The sequence below is a fragment of the Anomaloglossus baeobatrachus genome, chromosome 5 (assembly GCF_048569485.1).
Source record: "Anomaloglossus baeobatrachus isolate aAnoBae1 chromosome 5, aAnoBae1.hap1, whole genome shotgun sequence".
NCBI lineage: Eukaryota > Metazoa > Chordata > Amphibia > Anura > Aromobatidae > Anomaloglossus > Anomaloglossus baeobatrachus.
In genome coordinates this window covers 69,254,779-69,274,754 of record NC_134357.1, presented here as the reverse complement: position 1 = coordinate 69,274,754, position 19,976 = coordinate 69,254,779, and the positions used below count along the sequence as shown (strand labels likewise).

At 45.9% G+C, this 19,976-nt stretch overlaps 1 protein-coding gene across 1 annotated transcript; it reads left to right on the top strand.

Moving 5' to 3' along the window:
- Window positions 1–5,357: 5,357 nt before the first annotated feature.
- Window positions 5,358–6,275, top strand: LOC142312637 (olfactory receptor 2B6-like). The gene has a single exon (XM_075351634.1). It carries the CDS (start codon window positions 5,358–5,360, stop codon window positions 6,273–6,275), a length of 918 nt encoding a protein of 305 aa, XP_075207749.1.
- Window positions 6,276–19,976: the final 13,701 nt, after the last annotated feature.

The window sequence follows — 19,976 nt, the reverse complement described above, 5'->3', positions numbered from 1 at the left end:
TGCAGTTTGTAATAGCTACTAGCAATATCTTTTGACTCTTGCAAAACCCGATCTTTCAACTTTCTTAAAAATAATTGCTTGTCGGAATAAAATTTCCCCACGTAATAAGTCACTACCACCTTGTAAACATGTTTTTATGAACAACTAGGGATTTTACACCAACCGCAACAATGATCTTTAGAGTTAACATTTCCTTTAGTAATAATGAGCTTGTATGTATGATAATGACATGATAAATATTCTCTCTTCAATCGCTAGCGTTAAAAAAGGTTTCTGTCTAATAGGGCATTTACTGGCCATGCAATGCTCCTCCGGGCAATATTATATGCAAATAGCCTATACATAAAAGAAAAGGATAGTGTCATGGTTCTGATCCGTGCTGCTCTGCTCTCCAAAACAGCTGGTGTTCTGTTTTGTATTTGGCACCGGTGGACGGGTGTTTCCCATCCTTAGTTCCTGCACTGGTGTTGGGAGGGGCCTCTCTTCAGGTGCCTTGTTCCAGATGATTGTCCTGCTTCATTAGGAAGCAACCTCACCTGGAACAACGCTGCTAGTCGTAGTTCCTGCCTGCAGTAAGTGCTTTGGCTCCCGTTTGTGTTTTGATTTTGTCCTCCTACCCTGTTAACCGGTTGTTATTCCTTTCCTCCCATGTCCCTGACTCTGATGTTGTTTCCAAGCTCCTGACCTCTGGCTTGTACCCTGACCTCGGCTCCGCTTTTCCCCAGTTTACCTTATGAGACTTCCTTGCTTCTGACCTCCAGTTTGTACCCTGACCTTGGCTCAGCTTTCCCACAGTGTACATTACGTGACTTCCTGGCTTCTGACCTGACCTCAGCTTTTCTTCATCCTTGTTCGATACGTGACCTTCTGGCTCCTAACCTTCGGTTTATTTGACTTCCCCATCACTAGTTGCTTCTGGTGACACTTAGTAGTACTTTGTCACAGATAGGAATGGTAATGTCACCTATTGGAAGTGGCAATCCTAAAAGCCAAGACATTTATTTTGTTTGCCCTTCATCAGTGCAAAGCAAGAAATATGATTTGACTGGGTGAAAAGCTTCTTATATGGGATAAATTCATATCATTTAGCTTTGTTGTTTTGTAATATTTAACCACACAAGCTATTTTAATGGCTTCTTTTGTAAATTAGAGCAGTGGTTAGTTATAATTACCCAATGATGATTATTACAATTGTGAATCAATTCTGGTAGGAATTCTGTGCCCAGAACACATGGGAGAAAGACTAAAGGGGGAAATATTTTGTAATGGTTTCTAGTTTTCCCAATGGGCCACGTAAAGGATTCATAAAACAGCTCGCTTGCCTATTGTAATTCAGTTTCAGACACATTACGTGTCCAGACTCACTGACCTTCTAATTTTCCCAGGAACTCCTGGTAAGTTGGCTTCTTGCAAAAAAGAAGTTATTTTCCTTTTTGTAAATAATGTCTTAATGCTGTATTATATATCTATTTAACCCCTTCCCTCCATGGCCAATTTTCATTATTGCACTTTTGTTTATTCCTCCCTGTCTTTAAAGAGTCATACATTTTTCCCCCATAAAAATAGCAATATGACAGCTTGTTTTTTGTAGGACAAGTTGTATTTTTTGATTGACACCATTCATTTTACCATAGGAAAAAAAATTCAAAGTGCAGTGAAATAGTGAAAAAAACTACTCTTCTAATGTTTTTAATTTCTAATTTTTATAGTTCCTTGTGCAGTAAAAATGACCTGTTAACGTATTTATCCAGCCCGTATGAGTATGAATTTTAGAAGCTTGTATAGTTTTAGTTTATTTAAGTGGTGGCGAAAATTTTGAACCTTATATTAGTAATAATAAAAAAAAAATTATTTTGATGGTTGGGCTTCAACAAGCCTCCAGGCAGGTATCATAACTAGGGATGATCGAATACCTCAAATATTCGGCTTCGCGAATATTTTCCGAATAGGTTTCCGATATGCAAATATTCGATGCTCAGTATAAGTCTATGGGAAGCACGAATAGTTCCGAATAGTTGTTATTCGGGTTTCTCATAGACTTACATTGCGCATCGAATATTCGTGAATAGTCGAATAGCGGCGGCCTATTCGGAAAATATTCACGAAGCCGAATATTTGAGGTATTCGATCATCCCTAATCATAATCCATTAGTGCCCTTAAATCACATGGAGGGAGGAAATAGCTATGGTAGTGCTCTAGTAACAAGTCAATTTAAATGCCACTGTCAAAGACTGTCAGTAAAATTTAAATGGTACAGCAGAGATTGGATCTTACTCTGGTTGCTGCTATTACAGGAGGATGCCGACTGTATAACGCAGCCAGCACACTGCATACATCCATAACTAACAGGATTTTCAATTGCATCCTCCATAAGAAAGTAGTGAAAGGAACATTGGTCAAATAATGATATACAGTTGTCCTCAAAGTATACATACTGCGGCAGATTTTTTTCTTTCTTAGCCTTTTTTTTTTAGAGAATATGAATGATAACACAACATTTTTTTTCCACTCATGGTTAGTGGCTGGGTGAAGCCATTTATTGTCAAACTACTGTGTTTTCTCTGTTTAAATCATAATGATCTGCCGGGGTATGTAAACTTTCAAGCACAACTGTATGTATTTTTTTTAAACATTTTTAAAACCCATTGTGTAAAATTGTCAGAGATACTTCCATATACTTATATTAGTATCTAAGTTGTATCTGTGAGATAATCATATATTATGCTCTTAACCCCTTCACTACCATGGACGGATATATCCGTCATGGAGCGTGTCCCGTTAAGCCCCGCCCCCTGCCGCGGGCAGGCGGCGGCGGTCGGCACACATATCAGCTGTTTTAAACAGATGACATGTGTGCCTCCTAGCCGCGGGTGGAATCGCTTCCACCCGCGGCCATTAACCCCTTAAACCTTGCTGCCAAAGTCTGTCAGCAAGATCTAAATGCGCGCGGCCATGTTTTTTACTTACCGCCGCACCCACCGGAAGTCACGTGCGTGATCACGTGACTATCGGTGGTTGCCATCGTAGCACAGGGTCATGTGATGACGCCTGCAGCTATGATGTTTCACTTTCGTTTTCCCTCGGCACGGAACAGAGGGAAAAAGAAAGTGACTGTATCTGCTGTTTACAGCTGTATAGCTGTGATCAGCAGATAGATAATAGCGGTCGGATTGCTGATCACTATAGCCCCCTAGGGGGACTAGTAAAATAAAAAAAAAAGTAAAAAAAAGTTTAAAAAAATTAAAAAAAAACAAAAAACCTAAATGTTCAAATCACCCCACTTTCCCCCCATTGAAAATTAAAGGGTTAAAAAATAAATAAATATACACATATTTGGTATCGCCGCATTCAGAAATGCCAGATCTATCAAAATATAAAATCAATTAATCTGATTGGTAAATGGCGTAGTGGCAAAAAAATTCCAAACGCCAAAATTACGTTTTTTGGTCGCCACAAGTTTTACGCAAAATGCAATAACAGGCGATCAAAACGTAGCATCAGCGCAAAAATAGTACCATTAGAAACGTCAGCTCGAGACACAAAAAATAAGCTGTCACTGAGCCATAGATCCCAAAAAATAAGAACGCTACGTGTTTTGGAAAATGGCGCAAAACGTGCGCCACTTTTATTGGACAAACTTGTGAATTTTTTTTAACCCCTTAGATACAAGTAAACCTATATATATTTGGTGTCTACAAACTCGCACCAAACTCAGGCATCATACCCACACATCAGTTTTACCATATAGTGAACACCGTGAATAAAACATCCCAAAAACCATTGTGCCATCACACTTTTTTTGCAATTTTTCCGCATTTGGAATTTTTTTGCTGTTTTCCAGTACACCATATGGTAAAAATTATGGCTTCATTTAAAATTACAACTTGTCCCTCAAAAAACAAGCCCTCATATGGCAAGATTGACGGAAAAATAAAAAAGTTACGGCTCTCGGAAGAAGGGGAGCAAAAAACAAAAACGCAAAAACGGAAAGTGCCCCGGGGCTGAAGGGGTTAAACAACAGTGTCCTATTAAAAACCTGACAAGATAACAAATAAAAACTACCTCAAATTTGATTTTCCAAGTAGCCATACCTCCAAAACTCCTTGATATAGAGAATCATTCTTTTTTTTACCTAGCACGTAACATGTATATCATGATGCTGAGAATTAACAAAGCACAAGCCTATTAACATGACCAGTTAAGGCTTTATTCATACCATTCTTTCATATAGGGAAGAAAAAACTGGCCAAGTTTCATGAGTGATTTCGATCAAAGTATCACCTGTATTTTATTAGACTTTGGTCCAAATTTCTTTAGTCTTTCTTCTACGTGAAAAAAACCCTAAACGTTTCTTCATTATTTTCCAATCCAAAAGTTTATGAAAATTAGACCACACTCGAGTGGCATCTAAGTGCTGCCCAATCTTTTTCAAGAACCCATAGACATGCATTGCTGACATTATCCAATGGTTAGATCAAAATCATACATCTCACTGCAATACTCTTTGGACCACTTGGTCAAAGGAATATCTCGGACATGTAAATGACCCCATTCACTATTATGGGTACGAGTGCCATCTGTGAAAATCAAGCCAAAACCAAATCTTAATGATGCTTTAGTCGTAAGTTACCACTTTCTGCACATTTTGCAGAATATGGGGCAAATTGGAAAATATTACATCTGTTGGTTAGATTTGTTACTCCACCTTAAGAGGGTTTTCCAATATTGGTTATTCCAAAAAGAATAAATACACAGCACACACCGCATAATAATAAAATCCATGAACATATATATAAAAGAGCAACCTGCTTTTCATTATTGCTTTTTGTCTCTGGACTTTTTGATCCATGGAATAAATAAATATCTTCATGGATTTTACTGCTTCTTGGTGAGTGTCGCATATTTTTTTTTTCCTGGAAAACATTGTTGGACTTATTTTAAGAGCTGACACCTTTCACTGTAAAAAAAACAAACAAAAACAACCAAACCACTTAATGCTTGTAATTGTAACTCCAGCTGATGGATGGTGGTGGCAGTGCCAACAGTATGGTCTACTACATACATGTTTCCACCAATTTGGCTTATCGTTTAAGCTTTCTTCTTAAATCTATTAAGTGGTCATTTATAACAAGTCATGACCAAGATCTACTGTATATTCCCAGTGGTGCTTTATGGACCCCATTGATATTCATTGGGTTTCAATTAGGTTGGTTTTAGGGTCTCTGGTATTTTCTCTTTTACTCACATTCAATGCTCTCTGAAATCCGATAAACTTAACTACTAGATCATCTCACAGATACAACTTAGTTGCAGCATCTTTAATTTACACAATGTGTTTTTTTTGTATCGAGGAAAGATGGTCTACGAAAATTCATCAGAAGGATTTACCCTGATGGGCTTTTTCGAATTCCCAAATTCCCAGTTTTTACTCTTTTTTGCATTTCTGACTGCTTATTTCCTGTGCATATTGGAGAACATAATTCTCATTATTCTTGTCTGTCTTAATTCTCAGCTTCATTCTCCTATGTATTTCTTTCTTTGTAACCTGTCGTTCTTAGACATTTGCCTGACCACTCTCATTCATCCAAAATTCTTGCTGACATTTCTGAATATGAGATCAATATCCTTCCATGAATGCATGGGCCAGCTTTATCTTTACATTGCATTCCAAAGCTTGGAGTATCTTTTACTGACAGTCATGTCCTACGATCGCTATGTGGCCATCTGTAATCCTCTCCACTATAATATTATTTTGAATAAAAAGTTCTGTGTAATTCTAGCTGTTGTCACCTGGCTGATCAGTTTCGTAGATCCAGCCCCCATCATGCGATTAGTGACCAAGTTACCATTCTGCAAGTCACGTAAGATTAACCACCTATTTTGTGATTCTGTTCCATTACTGAAACTCTCTTGTGGAAGCATCACTAAATTAGGAATTGTTATTTTTATCGAGGGTCTCATCTTGGCATTACCAGCCTTCTTATTTACATTATATACGTATGTCTCTATCATTTCCGTCATTCTGAAGATCCAAACAGCAAAAGGAAGACTTAAAGCTTTCTCCACCTGCTCATCCCACCTAACAGTTGTATCTATGCTCTATGTGACTCTGACTTGTGTGTATTTTTTGCCTTCAACAAGTCAATCTATCAATGATTCTAAAACAGTTTCACTTCTAAATATAGTCCTTATTCCAATGCTAAACCCAGTCTTATACAGCCTCCGGAACAAAGATGTGAAAAATGCATTTCTGAAACTTATAAAACAAAACTAGATTTCAACTAAGTAATGTATTGCCACCTCTAAGGGAAAATATTCCGGTCTTGTTGAGGGGGCATAGTGGAGTCAGATGCTCCTGTTTCATAAAGAGGTGCACACCTCTTCACAAATCTGGAGCATCTGATGAGCAGTATGGGTCTCCATCTGCTATGCCTCAAATCTCATTCCAGTCAATGACTGTAGTGAGATTTTTGGTGTTTGGAATGCCTCAGCTTTTCATGGATTAGACCAGCTGTGGCCTACCACTCTGCCTTTCCCTGTCCCATCCAGTCCCACACTAGTTACCCACATTTTTCCACAGCTGAAAAAGCAGGTGGACAACATCAAAAGTAGAGATGAGTGAACCATAGGCTTGAGGCTTGGAGCTCCATCTCAGATAAGATGTGGAAAAACACCAAAGTGACTATAGAGCTGTGCTTGTGTTTGATAAGCTCAAATTTGGCTTACATTCAGTGTTCTCAGATTTATTGTTCATGGAGAATAAGAAAAAAACACACAGCCCACCCACCTCCTAAAATGTTTTGCTTTTGGCCTATAGCAAAACATTTCCGAAGGTGGGTGGGAGGTGTTTTGATTTTGATTTTGATTTTTTTTATTTTCCATGAACAATGCATCTTAGAATGCTGAATGTAAGCCAAATTTGAGCTGATCAAACACCAATCACAGTGCGCACAATGCTGAGCAGCACTCCCACACAAGCACAGCGCTATACTCCTCTTGGTGATTTTCATGTCATTTTCTGAGCCCAAACCCCAAGCCTCGAGTCTAGGGTTCACTTATCTTTAGTCAAAAGCATAAAAATTTTGTCACAATGCAGAATTGAGCTCAAATTTTTGGACTTTTAGATTTGATTAATTGAGCCATTTGTGTTTAGTGGATTATCTGAAATTAATTGTTGACATAATCAGCCACTTCCATCTAATAAATAGCTATAACATAAAAAAATAATGAGTAACTTTGCAATTAATGTGTGATACATACTTTGCACTGTTCTTAAGTTACTCTCTGTATTACAGTCTTGAGTTGTATTCTGACTCTTGTTGGTTACCACTAGAGATGAGATAAACACAGAAAGAGTGTATGAACTCACCACATCGACTACAAATCATTATGAAGTTTCATTGTGGATCCCGCTTCAGCAGTAAAATTAGAAGGGATAAAGAAGAAATTAGAAGGGATATATCCACTTCTAAAAATTATTTTTTTTATTTTTTATCAATTAAAATATTAAAATATTTTTATTTAGCATAGTTTATCTCAGAGATAAATTACGTCACATTAACATATTTTCTTTTTCGCTCCTAATTGGGAGACCCAGACAGTGGGTGTATAGCTACTGCCTCTGGAGGCCGCACAAAGAACTACACTTAAAAGTGTAAGGCCCCTCCCCTTCTGGCTATACACCCTCCCGTAGGAGTACGGATTCCTCAGTTTTAGCTTTGTGCGCAGGAGGTCAGACACGCACGCATAGCTCCATTGTTTTTAGTCAGCAGCAGCTGCTGACTATGTCGGATGGAAGAAAAGAGGGCCCATACAGGGCTCCCAGCATGCTCCCTTCTCACCCCACTGTATGTCGGAGGTGTTTGTAAGGTTGAGGTACCCATTGCGGGTACGGCGGCAGGATCCCACATGCTGATTCCTTCCCCATCCCTTTTTACAGGGCTCTGGGTGAAGTGGGATTTACTGGTCTCCAGGCACTGAGACCGTGCTCCATCTACAGCCCCTGGAGAAGATGCTGGATGGAGCGGAGTACATCAGGGACATGGCCCTGCTTCCTCAAGGTACTCTGTGTCCCCGTGCATTTGGCGCTCACACCGTAGCATGCTGGGTGTTGTAGTGCGCCGGGGGACATCAGCGCTACGGCGCTTGTGCCATGGCCTCATTCAGCTTCGCTGAAGCAGGCACACCTCTGGGAATCGGTCGCGCCGGCCGCTGGGACTGCGGCGCGGCTGGCACTTGTGGTGCGCCGGGGACTTCAGCGCGGCCCGCGCTTTTACGGCGGCCGCGCTGATAACTCGAGTCCCCGGCTTTTGCGGCCTGCTTCCGTTCGTTCCCGCCCCCATACCTGCCAGTCAGGAGAGGGGCGGGACGCTGGCCACTTCTGGGAATCGGTCGCGCCGGCCGCTGGGACTGCGGCGCGGCTGGCACTTGTGGTGCGCCGGGGACTTCAGCGCGGCCCGCGCTTTTACGGCGGCCGCGCTGATAACTCGAGTCCCCGGCTTTTGCGGCCTGCTTCCGTTCGTTCCCGCCCCCAGACCTGCCAGTCAGGAGAGGGGCGGGACGCTGGCCAGTGCATCAGCGCCGAGGGCTGGAGTCGTTTTTACATACTCCAGCCCTCACAATCGGCACAGAGGGGACACTGTTTCCCGCACTTTTGTTTGGAAACTCCCACGGACCGCCCCTCTCCACAGACGCCGGCAGCCATTCCTGCTGACACGCTGAGCTGCAGAGGGGAGCCGGGGAGACCCAGACAAGGAATTCTGCGCCTCTTACCCGCTATTCAGCGGGCGGTAAGCAGCCCTCAGGGCTCACCCCCTCTTGTGCCAGTAGTATTCTTAGTATTTTGTTTCTACAAATACTTGGTATTACATAGCGCTGGTCGCCCTTTGGCTATAGACTCTCTCACATTGCAGAGAGCCAGTAGCATGTCGTCCGTAAAACGCAAGGGTGCCAAGGCACAGACATTATATGCTTCCTGCACCGCATGTGGGACTTTTCTACCGGCAGGCTCCACGGACCCCCATTGTGTGCAGTGCTCGGCCCCTGCGGCGCTTGCACAGCCGGGACCTCCGCTGGACGTGACCCAGGGTGTACCACCTGTGAATGCTGTCCAGGTGACAGGAACTGAGTTTGCAGCTTTTGCTGACAGAATGTCTCTCACTATGTCACAAATTCTTGACACATTGCGAGCTAGGCCTGTACTTCAAGCCACGGACACTGTGCAATCATTGCCCCCTGGTCCCCCTCAGCTGAATTACCTCCAAGCTCCGGGACGGGCACATACACCTCAGGGTGAAGACTCTGACTCGGACGATGGCCCCGGGCAGCCTAAGCGGGCTCGCTATGACGGGCCTTCACATTCATCTCAATGGTCAGGATCCCAGCGAGATGAATCTATGGGTGATGAGGCGGACGTAACTGATCAGGATTCTGATCCTAGGACCGCTCTCAATCTAGATACACCAGATGGTGACGCCATAGTTAATGATCTTATATTTAACATCAATAAGATGTTAAATATTTCCCCACCAGCTCCTCTTGTAGAGGAGTCAGCTTCGCAGCACGAGAGAATCCATTTCAGATACCCTAAGCGTACATTAAGCACTTTTCTGGACCACGCTGACTTTAGAGACGCAATCCAGAAACCCCACGCTTATCCTGAAAGGCGTTTTCCTAAACGGCTTAAAGATACACGCTACCCTTTTCCCCCTGAGGTGGTCAAGGGTTGGACCCAGTGTCCAAAAGTGGATCCTCCAATTTCCAGGCTTGCAGCTAGATCCTTGGTTGCAGTTGAAGATGGAGCGGCACTTAAAGATGCCACTGACAGGCAGATGGAGCTCTGGCTGAAATCCATCTATGAAGCGATTGGAGCGTCATTAGCGCCTTCTTTTGCGGCCGTATGGGCACTCCAAGCTATCTCAGCCGGGCTTGCGCGAGTCGACTCAGTCACACGTGCATTTGCCCCGCAGGTAGCACCATTGACCTCGCAAATGGCGGCATTCGCGTCGTACGCGATTAATGCTGTTCTTGACGCTACAAGCCGCACGGCAGTGGCGTCAGCCAACTCCGTTGTTTTGCGTAGGGCCCTGTGGTTGAGACATTGGAAAGCAGATTCTCATTCCAAGAAGTGCTTAACCAATTTGCCTTTTTCTCGTGACCGATTGTTTGGAGAGCGTTTGGATGAAATCATCAAACACTCCAAGGGTAAGGACTCATCCTTACCGCAACACAGACAAAACAAACCCCAACAGAGGAAGGGTCAGTCTGGTTATCGGTCCTTTCGAGGACCGGGCAGGTCCCAATTCGCCTCGTCAAAAAAGACTCAAAAAGACCAGAGACGCTCAGATTCTTGGAGGTCTCAGTCACGCCCAAAAAGGACAGCCGGAGGAACCGTTGCCAAGACGGCGTCCTCCTGACTTGCGGTCTCCGATTCCCACACCCGCGGTCGGTGGGAGGCTTTCCCACTTTGGCGACATTTGGCTGTCACGCGTCAAAGACCGTTGGGTGAGGGATATTCTGTCTCACGGGTACAGGATAGAGTTCAGTTCTCGTCCGCCAACTCGTTTCTTCAGAACTTCTCCACCACCAGACCGAGCCGATGCTCTGTTGCAGGCGGTGGCCGCTCTAAAGGCGGAAGGAGTGGTGACCTCCGTCCCTCTTCAGGAACAAGGTCACGGTTTTTACTCCAATCTGTTTGTGGTCCCAAAAAAGGACGGATCGTATCGACCCATCCTGGATCTAAAGTTGCTCAACAGACACGTAAAAGTCAGGAGGTTCCGGATGGAATCCCTACGCTCCGTCATAGCCTCAATGTCTCAAGGAGATTTTCTAGCATCAATAGATATCAAAGATGCGTATCTCCACGTGCCGATTGCACCAGAGCATCAGCGTTTCCTACGCTTCGTCATACACGACGAACACCTACAGTTCGTAGCGTTACCTTTCGGTCTGGCAACAGCCCCCCGGGTCTTCACCAAAGTCATGGCAGCAGTAGTAGCTGTTCTGCACTCGCAGGGTCACTCGGTCATCCCGTATCTAGACGACCTGCTTATAAAGGCACCCTCTCAAGAGGCATGCCAACACAGTCTGAAGGTGGCACTAGACACTCTCCAGAGTTTCGGGTGGATTATCAACTTTCCAAAGTCTCATCTAACCCCGACCCAATCTCTGACTTATCTTGGCATGGAGTTTCATACTCTCTCAGCGATAGTGAGGCTTCCACTGGACAAGCAGTGCTCGCTACGGAGTGGAGTGCAATCTCTCCTTCAGAGCCAGTCGCACTCACTGAGGCGCCTCATGCATTTCCTAGGAAAGATGGTAGCAGCAATGGAGGCAGTCCCGTTCGCGCAGTTTCATCTGCGCCCTCTACAATGGGACATTCTACGCCAATGGGATGGGAAATCGACGTCCCTCGACAGGACTGTCTCCCTCTCTCAGACTGCCAAGGACTCTCTGCGTTGGTGGCTTCTCCCCACCTCATTGTCACAGGGAAAGTCATTCCTTCCCCCGTCCTGGGCAGTGGTCACGACGGATGCGAGCCTATCAGGGTGGGGAGCGGTGTTTCTCCACCACAGGGCTCAGGGGACGTGGACTCAGGAAGAGTCCACCCTGCAGATCAATGTTCTGGAAATCAGAGCAATCTATCTTGCCCTGCGAGCCTTCCAACAATGGCTGGAAGGCAAGCAGATTCGGATTCAGTCGGACAATTCCACGGCGGTGGCGTACATCAACCACCAAGGGGGAACACGCAGTCGCCAAGCTTTTCAAGAAGTCCAGCGGATTTTGACGTGGGTGGAAAGCAGAGCGTCCACCATATCCGCAGTTCACATCCCAGGCGTGGAAAACTGGGAAGCAGACTTTCTCAGTCGCCAGGGCATGGACGCAGGAGAATGGTCCCTTCACCCGGACGTGTTTCAGCAGATCTGTTGCCGCTGGGGGACGCCGGACGTCGATCTGATGGCATCACGGCACAACAACAAGGTCCCAGTTTTCATGGCACGGTCTCACGATCACCGAGCGCTGGCGGCAGACGCCTTGGTTCAGGATTGGTCGCAATTCCGACTCCCCTATGTGTTCCCACCTCTAGCATTGTTACCCAGAGTTCTCCGGAAAATCAAGTCCGACTGCCATCGAGCCATACTCGTCGCTCCAGATTGGCCAAGAAGGTCGTGGTACCCGGATCTGTGGCATCTCACGGTAGGCCAACCGTGGACACTACCAAACCGTCCAGATTTGCTGTCTCAAGGGCCGTTTTTCCATCTGAATTCTGCGGCCCTGAACCTGACTGTGTGGCCATTGAGTCCTGGATCCTAGCGGCCTCAGGTTTATCTCATGAAGTTGTTGCCACAATGAGACAGGCTAGAAAACCATCCTCAGCTAAGATCTATCACAGGACGTGGAAGATATTCTTAGCGTGGTGCTTGGCTCAAGGGTTTTCTCCCTGGCCATTTGCATTGCCAATTTTTCTTTCCTTCCTGCAGTCTGGGTTGGAAAAAGGTTTGTCGCTTAGCTCGCTTAAGGGTCAAGTCTCCGCGCTATCCGTATTCTTTCAGAAGCGCTTGGCACGGCTTTCTAAAGTACGCACGTTTCTCCAAGGAGTTTGTCATATCGTTCCTCCTTACAGACGGCCATTGGAACCCTGGGATCTGAACAAGGTTCTCATTGCTCTCCAGAAGCCGCCTTTCGAGCCTTTGAAAGAGGTTCCCCTTTCTCGGCTTTCACAAAAGGTAGTTTTTCTTGTGGCGGTCACGTCTCTTCGAAGAGTGTCCGAGCTAGCGGCGTTATCTTGCAAATCTCCCTTCCTGGTGTTTCACCAAGACAAGGTAGTACTGCGTCCAATTCCAGAGTTTTCTCCCAAGGTGGTTTCTTCCTTTCATCTCAATCAGGATATCACTTTGCCATCTTTGTGTCCGCATCCAGTTCACCAATTTGAAAAGGGTTTACATCTGTTGGACCTGGTGAGAGCACTCAGGATTTACATTTCTCGCACGGCGTCTCTACGCCGTTCTGATGCGCTCTTTGTCCTAGTCGCTGGTCAGCATAAGGGATCGCAAGCTTCCAAATCCACCCTGGCGCGGTGGATCAAGGAACCAATTCTTCACACATACCGTTCTGCTGGGCTTCCGATCCCATCTGGACTGAAGGCCCATTCTACCAGAGCCGTGGGTGCGTCCTGGGCATTGCGGCATCAGGCTACGGCTCAGCAAGTGTGCCAGGCGGCTACCTGGTCGAGTCTGCACACGTTTACCAAACACTATCAAGTGCATACCTACGCTTCGGCAGATGCCAGCCTAGGTAGACAGGTCCTTCAGGCGGCGGTGGCCCACCTGTAGGAAGAGGCTGTCTGACAGCCCGTTCATGTGGTATCTTTTTACCCACCCAGGGACTGCTTTTGGACGTCCCACTGTCTGGGTCTCCCAATTAGGAGCGAAAAAGAAGAAGGGAATTTTGTTTACTTACCGTAAATTCCTTTTCTTCTAGCTCCAATTGGGAGACCCAGCACCCGCCCTATTTGTTCTTAGGGTTTCGTTTTTCGGGTGCACATGTTGTTCATGTTGTTTCTTAAGTTCTCCGATCTTGTTATCGGATTGAATTTGTTTTTGAAACTGTTATTGGCTTTCCTCCTTCTTGCTTTGGTACTAAAACTGAGGAATCCGTACTCCTACGGGAGGGTGTATAGCCAGAAGGGGAGGGGCCTTACACTTTTAAGTGTAGTTCTTTGTGCGGCCTCCAGAGGCAGTAGCTATACACCCACTGTCTGGGTCTCCCAATTGGAGCTAGAAGAAAAGGAATTTACGGTAAGTAAACAAAATTCCCTTCTTAATGGGTAGAAAAATAAAGATTTTTTCATTTTTACAAATGGATTTAGCCATCTTCATTTTTCTATGGACAGAGATGAATTAATCTGTTTCAGGAAAAATGACAGCCTAGAGTTTTACAAAAAAAATTGAATATTCCTGAATCGTAATTTTTTGTGACTCTATTTGTATGCATTTAGCTTTCCACTATTTTGATGACATAGGGAAAGCCATAATAAGGGTGAATAAAAAATCTCGCTGCTCAACTGTCCTGCTGTCGACTAGTCTGCTATTACAAGACGGGTAATAATATCACAATGTTATTGTGAGATCCAACTGACAGGTAATGATGGTGACAGCATTTATGGTACAAAAAAATCCTTTATTTTTCCTTCTCCAATACAGAGGAGACAAGCAACATTTTTCATCTCAGTAAATAGGTAGGTCTTTTTCTAACAATTAAATCAATAAAGAGAAGACTGGCATTGCTCCAAATATTGAATAAAAGAAGATTGCTTTAAAAAGAAGGACTGTGTTCTCTTGAAACAAGTTGCTGTTTGGCCACCTCGGTAAACTGTAGTCTTCTTCAGTGATGACACACACCAGGATCACGTGTATTCAGCATCGCTACCAGCCGGAACACTCTATGCACTGCGACAGTCACATGAATGATTGCTCGGAGTACGATCTTGCAACCTAATCTCACCTATGAGTTATAGTCATTGACTTTTGATGTATGACATCTCTCAAACCGTAATCTCATCTGCGGACTATATTCTTGGATCTGTCATGTATGACACCTGAACATTATTATTATTTATTTTCTGTTACATATAAAATACAGATATAAATTATAGCACACATACTGATACAGGGAGGGGAGAGGACCCTGCCCCTGTGGGCTTACTTTCTGCAGGATAATGGGGAGCAGAAAGTATGTTGGGGAGGTTGTGACTTCTCCAGTGGCGAGGAGAAAGTGGGGTCCTTGCAGGCTGTAAGCGTTAGTGAAGAGAAATTTAAGCTAACCTGTGTATGATTTGGGTTGTGTCAAATAAAATTTATGTATCTAATGTGGAACTAAGCAATTTTAATTGCTGTACTATCCTTTATGTGCCCTTCATTGGTATTAGGTTTGATATTTAGAGAAGCTACTGTTACCTTAATTACTAGACACTTATTCTGTATAGGAGGCACTAGAATCATTACCTATACTACTTGTAACATAGTATTGATGATCTCTTTTTTTATGTATAACTTATGCAAACCATGTCTGTAACAATATACAACCTATATATTTAAACCCCAACCACCAATGAGACCATAACATCACTTAAACCCTTCACTCTTGCACCTGCTTTCACCTTACTACATAGGTAAGGATGGTTGACCTCGGGGAGATCAACATCTTTGCTGAACCATGACTTGTTCATCTTGACTTTTTTTTAAAAAAACACAGCAAGGGTTACTCCAAGCGGAGTCTCCCTTTTTTCCAAAAATTGGGCCACACAGACACCCCTTCAGTGGCAGATGTTCATTTGGAGATACTCGTGTATCATCCTCTCCAGCCGTTGACTATGTGTCAGACTTGTTGTCTCTGGTGGCCTTGCAAAGGATGGTCTAAAAAAATTATGTAAAGATTCAATAAAATTGCTGTTACCAGCACCAGATAAGGTGCTGCTGGTATGGTTACACTGTTGAAGATGACGAGACCATCCCATGTTTGTCAAGTTACAACTGGGAGATTCACTCCCTGCACCTGCACGGTTGTTTGGTGGAAAAGCGGATCTAAGATCGAGTAGCAGCTTCTGCTGATACTCCTGCATACGTGCGTCCCTTTCTATGGCTGGAATTATGTCACAAAATTTGGACTTGTACCGGGGATCTAATAGTGTGGCAAGCCAGTAGTCATCATCACTTCTAATTTTGACAATACGAGGGTCATGTTGGAGGTAGTGCAGCAAGAAGGCGCTCATGTGTCTTGTGCAGCCATGCGGACCAAGTCCACGCTGTGTTTATGGCGTAGAGGTGCTAACCGTTCTTTCTTCCTCTGACATCTGTTACGAGGGGGAAGCGTGCCAAGATGGGAAATGGACAGCTTCCGCCGGTCAAGGTCCACTGTGCGGTGTAAGGGACCGCCGCTATGGTGGGTGAAGAGTGAGCGGGTTGCTGCTAGCGATCATCTGGAATGTCACAGACGATCTATGTACACCGATCTGCCCTAACCCGTGAGGGTTGTATGGCATGGATCTCACGGCTCGGTGTACCTGTTGCACGGGGAAGCACAGAGGTGCCCACGCACGTGTGCCAGTGGAAGTCACAAGAATATGGCACGAGGGTAGCACAGAGGTGCCCACGCATGTGTGCTTTCAATAACCAGGTGAGTCCGGTGGAGACTTGAGGAGCTCACCTGGGACAGGAACACGGCCTGTTGAAGGGGATACTGCCGGAGCAGCAAGGCAGGAACACGGCCTGCAAACGAGGTACTGCCTAAGCAGCAAGGGCCAAGCCCACAAAAGACAGTAATGCCTGAGCAGTGGCGTGGCAGCACGCTGCCAGACATCCAAACATAGAAGGATGGTCGCGCGCCGCCATGATGGCAGGGGGAGCTTTTAAGGAGGTGTAGCTCCACCCAAGGGTGGGCGCGAGACGGGCGTGACCCAATCAGGATTCGTGACGTCCTGGCCCAGCCAGTCAGGATTCAGCACATCACCAGCCTCGTCATCGGGCCGTGTGATATCAGTGAGCGAATCAGAAGACGTCACGTGGAGCACATGCTCATCTTCCTGCCTCTGGGTCATAAAGGCGGGATCCCCGGTTTCACAATGTGCAGAGACATGGGAAGTCTTGCTGCTTCACTGAGCATCTATTCTTTGCACACTGCGCAACCTCCCAGAGCCTCCATGATGCTGAGCAGGAGAGCTCGTGGCAGGCAAGGGATGAGAGACCGCTCCATTCCCTGCAAGGGGAGAACCACTAGGTGTCACCCTTCTGCTGTGTCTCTGAGAAGGCAACTCCTGCAGTCTCGCAGACCTTTGGCGCTGCTGAGCAGGAGGGCTCGTGGCAGACAAGGAATGGGGGACCACCTCATTCCTTGCAATAAGAGAGCCACGACGTGTAACACATCTCCCCCCAACCTCTTTCAACTGAATTTTGACCAAGGTCTCCCTCATCCGCTGAGTCTTCCATGTCCATGGACAGTTTGTCCTCCATTTCTTCATGTTCTCCTGCACCTTCCTCAACATTTTGCCTGCTACCATGCGCCCTTATTGATCCCTGTCCCCCATGGTCCCATGCCTGCCACCTTGAAGATGATGAACGTCTGGACCTTGGTGATGTTGTTGTCCCTTGCGCATATGAATCCTCCTGTACTTCCTCCCTTTCCTGTTGTCCGACCCCCTGACTCCGAATAGTGTTTAGCGTGTGCTCCAGCATGTAAATGACTGGAATTGTCATGCTGATAATGGCATTGTCAGCGCTAAACATATTCGTCGCCATGTCGAAACTGTGCAGAAGGGTGCATAGGTCCTTGATCTGAGACCACTCCATGAGGGTGATCTTCCCCACCTCAGCATCTCGTTGGCCCAGGCTATACGTCATGACGTACTGCACCAGTGCTCGGCGGTGATGCCACAGTCGCTGTAACATGTGGAGAGTCGAATTCCAGCGTGTCGCCACATCGCATTTCAGGCAATGAACCGGCAGGCCGAAAGACTTCTGGAGCGATGCAAGTCGCTCAGCTGCGGCGGTTGAACGGCGGAAGTGAGCAGACAGTTTTCGTGCCCTGTTCAGAAAGCCATCTAGGCCGGCATAGTGTGTTAAAAAATGCTGGACAACAAGGTTCAACACGTGAGCCATACAAGGCAAGTGTGTCACCTTGCCCAGGCGAAGGGCTGCACTCAGGTTTGCAGCATTGTCGCACACAGCCTTACCAGGCTGCAGGTTGAGTGGAGACAACCATTTACCAAACTCAGTCTCCAGAGCTGCCCACAACTCAGCCACTGTGTGACTCTTGTTTCCAAGACATTTCAAGATAAAGACCGCCTGATGCCGTTGCGCTCTGCTGCCAGCATAGTAATGAGGTGTGCGTGATTCCTTGTGCGCAGTTACAACGCTGGTGGCCTGACCAGGCAGGCTTGGGGCAGAGGTGGAGGACCCAGATGAGGTTGAGGAGGCAGAGGCAGTAGTGCAACTTCGACATACAGAGGATTGACGCACCAGTCGTTGGGACGGCAATACTTGTGCAGCAGACCCTTCACCATCTATCACCATAGTTACCCAGTGCCCAGTCAGTGACATGTAACGTCCCTGTCCATGCTTACTGGTCCAAGTATCGGTGGTGAAATGCACCTGTTCACACACAGAGTTTCTCAAGGAAGCGGTGATGTTGTGTGCGACATGCTGGTGTAGCGCAGGCACACCTTTGTTTGAGAAGTAGTGGCGAGTGGGCATCTGGTACTGGGGCACTGCAACGGACATAAGGTCTCGAAAATCCACTGTGTCCAAAAGGCGGAAAAGCAGCATTTCGGTAGCCAAGAGTTTACAGAGGGATAAAGTCAACCTCTTATCTTTGTCATGGCTAAGAGGAAAAGGACTTTTATTTGTCCACATCTGAGGGGCAGAGATCTGCTGCTGTGTGGAGACGGTGGTGAGTAGGGTGTCCCTGGAAAAATGCAGGTTTGTGAGGAAAGTGCAGGCGTAGACATGTTGTTGCCTTCATCCAACGTTGGTGCTATCGATGTCTGAGAGAGCTGTACACACGCACTTGTTTCCCCTTCCAAACCAACTGATGACCTACCAAGCAAACTGCCTGTTGCAGTTACAGTGGTGGAAGGTGTGCGTGGAAAACCAGGTGTGACAGCTGTCCCCCCATTCCTAGAAGATGCAGAGCGCGCAGACGCAATGGAAGTGGCAGGAGGTGGATGGTCCGCTCTGCTAGGCCGCATAGCAGCACGGTGAGTTTCCCACTGGGACCTATGATATTTATTCATGTGACGATTCATGGAAGATGTTGTTAAACTGCTGAGGTTTTTGCCTCTTCTTACAGATTCCAGACAAATTTTACAGATCACATGATTTGGGCGATCCTTTGCTATGTCAAAAAAGGACCTGGCTAGGCAAGGCATAGAGGGCATGCGACCTGCTGAGCCACCCCGACTGGTGCTCAGAGGCAGAGTGGTGGCTGAAGATGCAGTTGTAGACGTGCTACCAGTACTCCTTCTCTGTCCAGGAGGGCGCACGGTAACTTCGTCGTCAGTTGCATCCTCCTCCACCGCCTCTGTTGACCTCCTCGAGTGCCTGACTGTGGGTTGACAGAAGGTGGGATCTAGAACTTCCTCATCAAGCGTTGTGTTTGCACTCCCCTCACCCTCAGACCTAGCCTCTTGCTGCCCTGACCGAATATTTAAGTTGTCATCCCAATCTGGTATCTGCGTCTCATCGTCATCAGTATGTTCCTCATTGTCTATAACAAGAGGTGTTACAGTTTGTGAATAAGGGTCAACATTATGCTCAGAAACTTGGTCATCACGGCCTGAATCTGAGTCACAAAGGATCTGGGCATCACTGCAGACCATTTCCTGGTCTGTACTCTTTGTAGCTTGGGAGCAGACCTCTGATTCACAGGCTATAATGTGACTTAACAGCTCTGCAGGCTCAGCTATCTCTGTTCCACCATACTGTGCAGGGTGTATGGAGACTTGAAAGCTGGGAGAAAGCAAGTGTGATTGGGATGACAACTCAGAGGACTGGTTTTTTTTGGATGCGGTAGTTGAGGTGGAGGAGAGGGGACTTGTTGGAGCACTTGAGATCCATTCAAGCATGTGCTTTTTTTGTGCATCAGCTACCTTTGTTCCAGTTGCTCGGGTCCGTAAAAAAAGGAGCACATCGGATTGTCCATGGATAGTAGTAGACATCTTACTTTTGCTGAAAGATGGCCTATCTTCAGCAGATGTTAATGTAGCTTTGCCAACTTCCCCACGGACAAAAACTTTTTTTCCTTTTCCAACACGCCTCTTCCCCTTCCCACCAGCATCTGTCATTTTGCCACTCATTTTGATAGCGACAAGATTGGCCACTTAAAATGTGGTAGTAAAAATTGAGAGGTGGTGTAGATTGCAGAGGTGGTCTAGCTTTATTGACAGCTGAAGAAACAACACTGACTATCCCTGACAATGCAACTA